This window comes from Vespa mandarinia, chromosome 8 (assembly GCF_050613455.1).
Source record: "Vespa mandarinia isolate Hongniang chromosome 8, ASM5061345v1, whole genome shotgun sequence".
NCBI lineage: Eukaryota > Metazoa > Arthropoda > Insecta > Hymenoptera > Vespidae > Vespa > Vespa mandarinia.
In genome coordinates, this window is record NC_140817.1 from 3,762,832 (window position 1) to 3,770,421 (window position 7,590).

At 27.1% G+C, this 7,590-nt stretch overlaps 3 protein-coding genes across 4 annotated transcripts; 2 read left to right on the forward strand and 1 right to left on the reverse strand.

Annotated features, from left to right (window-relative positions):
• The first annotated feature begins 266 nt into the window (after nucleotides 1-266).
• Nucleotides 267-2,828, forward strand: LOC118451061 (CIMIP2 protein CG18335). The gene is made up of 7 exons (XM_085658933.1): nucleotides 267-468; nucleotides 666-804; nucleotides 1,318-1,414; nucleotides 1,474-1,649; nucleotides 1,744-1,906; nucleotides 2,269-2,506; nucleotides 2,693-2,828. The coding sequence occupies exons 1-7, from the start codon at nucleotides 416-418 to the stop codon at nucleotides 2,760-2,762; spliced, it is 936 nt and encodes a 311-aa protein (XP_085515059.1). The 5' UTR covers nucleotides 267-415; the 3' UTR covers nucleotides 2,763-2,828.
• A 46-nt stretch (nucleotides 2,829-2,874) lies between these two features.
• On the reverse strand, nucleotides 2,875-5,498 carry Kyat (Kynurenine aminotransferase). Of its 2 annotated transcripts, none has more exons than XM_085658932.1 (8): nucleotides 5,203-5,498; nucleotides 4,665-4,810; nucleotides 4,448-4,598; nucleotides 4,151-4,387; nucleotides 3,781-4,024; nucleotides 3,538-3,704; nucleotides 3,103-3,453; nucleotides 2,875-3,025 (listed from the first exon to the last, which is right to left on the reverse strand). In XM_085658932.1, the coding sequence occupies exons 2-8, from the start codon at nucleotides 4,808-4,810 to the stop codon at nucleotides 2,972-2,974; spliced, it is 1,350 nt and encodes a 449-aa protein (XP_085515058.1). In that variant the 5' UTR covers nucleotides 5,203-5,498; the 3' UTR covers nucleotides 2,875-2,971. The 2 variants fall into 2 exon arrangements, with proteins under 2 accessions (XP_085515058.1, XP_085515057.1); XM_085658931.1 differs by lacking the exon at nucleotides 5,203-5,498 and adding an exon at nucleotides 4,951-5,083.
• A 348-nt stretch (nucleotides 5,499-5,846) lies between these two features.
• On the forward strand, nucleotides 5,847-7,106 carry LOC118446708 (ribosomal RNA small subunit methyltransferase NEP1). The gene is made up of 4 exons (XM_035877685.2): nucleotides 5,847-6,117; nucleotides 6,308-6,551; nucleotides 6,649-6,857; nucleotides 6,948-7,106. The coding sequence occupies exons 1-4, from the start codon at nucleotides 5,974-5,976 to the stop codon at nucleotides 7,059-7,061; spliced, it is 711 nt and encodes a 236-aa protein (XP_035733578.1). The 5' UTR covers nucleotides 5,847-5,973; the 3' UTR covers nucleotides 7,062-7,106.
• Nucleotides 7,107-7,590: the final 484 nt, after the last annotated feature.

Consider the following 7,590-nt stretch of genomic DNA (forward strand, 5'->3'; position numbering starts at 1 on the left):
TTATTATTATTATTAGTAGTAGTAATAGTAGTAGTAGTAGTATTGTTATTATTAATTAATTATAAAATATTAAGAACTCAATATATCCTAACAAATATTAAGTTCATAGATACTATTACGTGAGCGCAATAAATGTTTATCAAGGAATCAATCTTGTTCGTACGAACAAATTTTCAAGCGCGAATAAACTCGAACAAATGAAAAAACACGTTATTTGACACGTTATTTTTATACATCTGAATGTAATAACATAATGTAATTGAGACGACGAGAGTTACAAAATTGTTAGTGTATCGATGTATGTCGGATAACGTATAAAAAAGAAAGAAAAAAGAAAAAAAAAATCCAAATTCCAGTTAAATTAAATTAAAATTGAATTGATCATCGACGTATTTAAAAGTATTTAATTGAAAAAATGACCGTCGGCGTAGAATTGTTTAATACATCAGAACCACATTTAATACCAGGGTGAGTTGTTAACCCTAAAAAAAAAATATATATATACATTCAAAAAAAGAAGAAAAAAAAAATAAGAAAAGGCTTAAAAAGTCTCGAGAAAAATGAATTGATTTTTAATATTGTTTTGGTAACAATTGGCCCATCCTGTATTTTTTACAAATAAAATTAAAAAAAAAAAAAAAATTCTTAATTAATATTTATCATAGATACACCGGTTTTTCTCCTCAATATCGTTATCGTTGCGGAGAAACTTATGGAAGTCTTACTCATAAACTACTTCTCGATCCTAATGTGAATCATTCGGAAACGCTTGTCCTATCAAATCGTGCTACTGACGATTATCAAGTAATGTTATTTTGGTATTTCTATCAAAAGTAATCTTCTATTTCTATCAAATGTCTACATTGATATCCTAGAATTACTATCATTATTATTATTACTGATTCATTTTAAATTATCTATATACTAATACTATTATAATATAATAATATTATATAATATATTAATAGAATAATAATAATAATAGCAATGGTAATGATAATAATATTATATTTATATTATATTATATTATATTATATTATATTATAATTAATTAATATTAATATATAATTTTTGAACTTATTAATATTATTTTTAATACTAGCAGTAAATAATATTATATTAATATTATTAGGTGAACCGGAAAGTAACGTCGCTTTCTTAAATTAAATTCAAACGAATAAATTTTTAACAAGTTTTTATTTTTAATCGCAATCAAATATTGACATGCGCAGAAACGACATTACTTTCCGGTCCCCTAATATATTATTTTATTATTATAATAGTAATATTATTAATATAAAAATCGAATAAACGTAGGTGAGTAGACCTCCCAAAAATGACATAGATATTGTAAATGCACGATACAAAAGGGTAGATCCTATTTATACCCATCCAACTATTCCAGGCTACGAAGGTACGTAAGGATATCGATAATCGAAAAATAACAATTAATTATTTAAATCATTATAATAGGTTTCATACCAAATTTAAACGCAAATTGCGGACAAAGATACACCGTACTTGCGACCGAGGGTTTAGCAGAATTTGAGAGACAACAGATAAAAAATAAAGAGGCCCTTAATAAACTTGAAACAATAATTTCTTTGCAAAGTGGGCAAGGTGAACCGCGAAATACGAAGGATCGTTTGGTATCGTAGACATTTTATATCCAATTGTATTTTCGATATTTAAACGAATGTAAATTTCTTTGGAATTTTATATTTGGAAAAATTTATTATTTAGCTAATCGAAAGTCAATTCAAATTGCCTATGATCACCGTTCGTCCCGATTGCGTTGGAGTTATGAGAAATTTACCAATCGATGAACAATACGAAGTTCCAAGGGATCATGCTCCCTCCCCTTATTTTATGGATAATGTGAATCCAAAGAAATACTTTATCAGCGGCAAGTATCGCGTTATATCCAAAAAAAAAAAAAAAAAGAAAGAAAGAAAGAAAAAAAAAAGAAAAAAAATTGAAATTTTTTTCCAATTTCAATTTGAATGAATTGGCGTAATTCGACTATTTCGATCTTCGATTTTTATCGCTTCTATTTATTTACAATAATTAATTTAGACAACTCCATCGTAAAATCAAATTTATAATTATCATTTATACTTGTATACTTACATTGCAATATGACTCTTACGGATAGTGAAAGTCGAACGCGCTATTCTTATATCAGACAAGCCGTAAGACGTGGGTAGAAAATAATTGCAATTACATTTTCATGACAACTCGATTGATATTAATTTTTCGTCAATGAAGGATATGCTGGACATATTCCATATGGATATGCACAATTTGGTGCTACAAATGTACCCGCTACTAATAGCGCACTATGTGATTTTACTTCAAATTATCGACATCGACAAAGCACCGAATGGGCACCTGTAACAATTTCAAAACCTGATCCGCCTCTTCTTATTCAATCGACTGAAATTTATCATAAACATGTTGGTTTATTACCTAATTATTATGGTCACGTTCCAGGACAAATATTTAGGTAATTTTTAATTCTTATTTCTCTCTCTCTCTCTCTCTCTCTCTCTCTCTCTCTCTCTCTCTCTCTCTCTCTCTCTCTCTCTCTCTCTCTCTCTCTCTCTCTCTCTCTCTCTCTCTCTCTCTTTCTCTCTCTCTTTCTTATTTGACTATAATTTTTTTTGGATATAAACATATATATGTTTTTTAGGTTCGGTAAAACATTCGGTGCTGATACTAAAGACGCAAAGAGATGGCTTCGTGGTGACTTTTCTACATAAATTTCCAATAATACAACTAATCAATAAATGATTTCTAAGGGTAATAAACAACGCCTACAGTTAATGCATATATATATATATATACATATATATGTACATATATAATTAAATATATCTTATATATTAAATATATTATCGAATATTTTATAAATATCGTTTATTTCGTAGTATAAAAAATCAGATATAAAAGGAAACATTCTTTATCGCCGTTATGAATTCCATTTCATCAAAATTTTGGCTGCATTTTGCAAGTTTTCATCTTTCTGTAAAAAAATTTGACACAAACATTACATTTTCATATAATATATTATTATTTATGTAATGGCAATTAATTAGATACCTTTATGAAACAGTATCGTACAAAATTCTCTGCTAAATGTTTGTGCTCTTCTGAATAAAAAGCGGATACAGGAATACCTTGAACTCCAACATTTTTAGTCATCCATTTTGTAAATCTATAATCTTTATTAGCATCTGTTTCTTCTTCTAATTTAGTCTTTTTCTCTAAAGCTGTCCAGTCAGCTATCATAAAATAACCACCTTCGGGAATGGTAGGTGACATGCCCACATCGCTAAGAAATTTTGCCATATAGTCTCGTTTTGGTAATAATTCTTTAGGTAAACTAAAGAAATAACAATCGGGTTGATCAAATTTCTCCATCTCTTCTTCAAATCCAAGTGCTACAGCTTCCTATTTGTTAAAAAATGTTTGATACATTTAATAATTATGTTCATCTTTATAAATAAAAATTATAGTTAATTAATGTAATTTTACTTGAATTGGTGTTGAGCAAGTATAAACAACATTTTGATGTACAACTTGTAAATTGTATATTAAATTCGCTGGTCCATATGCCCAACCTATTTTCCAACCGGTGACGCTAAATGATTTACCTGCAGATCCAATAGTAATTGTGCGTTCAAACATCCCAGGTAATGTTGCTAAAAAATATAATAAAAAATTTATTAAAATTTATTCGCTATAGTAATTTTATTATATTTATCAAATTCTATTCACCTATTCTAATATGTTGAGCTGATTCATAAATAATCCATTCGTATACTTCATCTGAGACAACAAGGCAATTCCACTTTTTGGCAAGATCTGCTATAAATTGTAATTCATCCAATGTATATACTTTTCCAATAGGATTGTTTGGTGTATTGATTACAATTCCTTTTGTTTTTTCATTGAAAAGCTTCTCCAATTCTTTCTTATCAAATGTCCAATCGGCAGAAGTAAGTGGCCCACTAGTATTTTTCTATACAGTACAAATTAAAAAAGAAATAACATTCCTTAATATAATCAATACAAAAAAGTAATGACAGTTTTTTTATATAATTCTAAAACTCTATCATACTTTTTATTTTGCTATGATTTCACTTACCGGTTTTAATGGTATGAATCTAGGAATACCACCTATGACACGAATAATTGGAACATAACAATCATAAAATGGTTCAATTATAATCCATTCGTCTCCTGGATTTGTATGACCTTGTAATGTAGCATATAATGCTTCATAAGCTCCAACAGTAACAATGACTTCATTATTTGGATCCAAATTACGATTTAAGAGTTTAGAATATAACTTTGCAATTGCATTCACTAATCTTGGATGTCCCTTTAAAATTTCAATTGGTACTTAAGTATAGAACTTGTTTGGTAATTATAAAATACTTACAAAACCTCTTGTGTATTGCTGAAGAAGAGGATTTTCATTATTTGCAGTAGCAGCTAAAGCTTTAGTAATACTTTCAGGAGCATGAAAATCTGGAAAACCTTGACCTAAGTTTAATGGTTTATATTTTAGGGCAAGTTGAATATATTCTACCCTAAAAAAAGATTATAATAATAATATTTTAAATATTATAATATCTGATATAATATTTTCTAATTACCATACAGATTTATTATTCTCCTTGAAACGATTTGGTAATTCAAATTTAGACATCACAGCAGAATAGCTTTGAATATTTTTGAGCGTATTAGAATAAATTGACGTTTTAATTATTATTCCACGTATTCCACTTGTTCTAGCTAACATCTGTAAAAATTTTTATATTTCGAATAAAGTACTATGGCATAAAAAAGAAAAAAAAAAATATATATATATATAAATATATAAATATATTTAGAAATAAAACATATCTTATCTCCATTTCCTAGTTTTTATATTAATATTACCATTGTAACGTTAAAATTCAATATATAATTAAACGTAAATAATATTATTTATAACTAATATATAATTATTTACAAAGAATACATATACACACACACATATATATATATATATAATTTACTGAGATATCAAAACTACATTTAAATTTGAATAATTCAATTATCTGACAACTAATAAACGAATGTATGAATAAAATACATTAACATAACTTTTAAAACGATAATTGAAAAGATGAAAAGTTTGATAAAACTTACATAATTCTATATACGACACCAGTCGTATTATAATTCTGGCGGGAAAATTAAGAATATAATTTCACTAATGTAACATATGTATCCTACAATTGACGTGGAATGCGTATCTAAAAAATTCTAAACAATAAATTAAGAACTATGGATAGTACTTTTAAATCTACCACGAGATGATAATTCCTAGACTAAATCAATATTAATATTTGTTATTAATAGAACGATAAAAAGATTTCTATTAATGGAGTTATGTTAATGAAGTAGATACTTGTACGTAATACGAAAGAACTCGATTATTTGATGAATTTATTTACTTCTGTAAAAATTTGTTAAAAATAAAATCTTGAAAAAAATTCTCTAATACCACGTGATATCTTTTCTCTGATACGATTGGTAGACAAATTAAAGGAAAATAATGTCATTGAACAGAAAATATGCTATAATTCTGTTATATTTTGAAAAATTGTATTTTAATTGTCATTTGAAAAATAAAAAATATTTTTCATGATACTTATGTGCTTCTCATATTAATTAAATACAATTAATACCGATTATATATTTGTTTTCTTATTACAATAAAATTTTATATATGCACTATGATCGATAAGACGATTTTATCGAATAATATCGAATTGAAACAACGATATACATTCGATAGTAGACAAAGTCGATATTAGGAAATAAGGTTTATTGTTACTTAACCTCACTTTATTAGAATTATGCTAAGGTTATAGACAACACAAGTATTTATATTTCGTAGTGTGTATTAATTTCATAATGGGCCAGAAAAGAAAAAATCGCAACGAAAAGGATGATTTTGAATATGATCCCGCTCCTAAACATCTTCAAGTTGCACACATTAAAAATCAAGAAAAGCGTCTTATCATTATTTTAGAAAATGCACAATTAGAATCAGTAAAAGTGAGATCATTTCAATATATATCTTATTTATATTTTAATATTTTTCATTAATATTATAAATTATAATTACAACATATTTGTGAAATATTTGATCATTTTTAATTTTTAATTTAATAAGATAGAAGAGTAATAAGTATATACATATTTTGTGATGTTTCTATCAAAATGTTGTTTTTCTTTTTGTATACAGATTGGTAACAGTTTTGAATTATTGAATTGTGATGATCATTCAAATATATTAAGAAAAAATAATCGAGAACCTGGTTCATGCAGACCAGACATAACGCATCAATGCTTGTTAATGCTAATGGATAGTCCTTTAAATAGAGCTGGCCTTTTACAAGTTTATATACATACGGAAAAAAATGTATTAATCGAAGTCAATCCACAAACAAGGATACCAAGGACATTCAAACGATTTGCTGGTCTTATGGGTATAAAATAAATCTATCTTTCTTAAAAAATTCCTGTGTTTATAAAGGAATATGTATTGTAAAAAATATATGTATATATATATCGTTTTTGTTACAGTACAATTGTTACATAAATTCAATGTAAGAGCATCAGACGGGCCGATGAAGTTATTAAAAGTCATTAAGAATCCATGCACGGATCATCTTCCAGTTGGCTGTAAAAAACTGTTAATGTCTTTCAGTTCAAATACAATAAAAAATCCAAGAGAATTAGTACCAACCGAAGAACCAATCGTTATAGTGGTTGGAGCAATGGCACATGGACAAGTAAATATTATATTATTCTTAAAGACATCCTTTTTTAATTGTATTATTTACTTATTATTATAATGAAAAATTTCTTTATTCATTTATTAGGTAAAAACAGATTATACGGAAGATACTATATCTATCAGTAACTACCCTCTTTCAGGTGCTGTAACTTGCAGTAAATTGTGTACTGCTTTTGAAGAAGTTTGGGGTATAATTTAAGAAATAAATTTGTATATATAATCTAAATATATGATATATAATAGAATTACCCATATAATTTTAGTAAATATGTGTACATTATTCTGATTTAAGAATATTTTATATACTTCTGTCGAACAAAAAAACGTTTTAATCATTTCGAAGAATTTTGAAGAACTTAATTGCGTATAAAATGATTTTTGTTAAAATATTCAATGAATTAGAAAATAATACAATAATAGTTTTGATACGATTGAAAAGAGCTGTGGAGGGAATCGTAGTGACGATGACTCATCAATATTTTACTATTCGTTTGATTGGTCCGAAAAAGAGGAAGCTTCTGACGAAAACCAATCACTCGTCGGAACATGAAAATGCAATGGCGGACCGGAAAGACAAGGAGGCAATGCGTCGATAATACTACGTTAACGATAAAGATACTTTGACTCTCGTATTACTTCTGACGTCATCCAAACGGAAAATGGTTGTCGTCGTAAAGTATGCGAATGACACATTTATAACGGAACGGTTTGGTAAATGATTTTCGGGA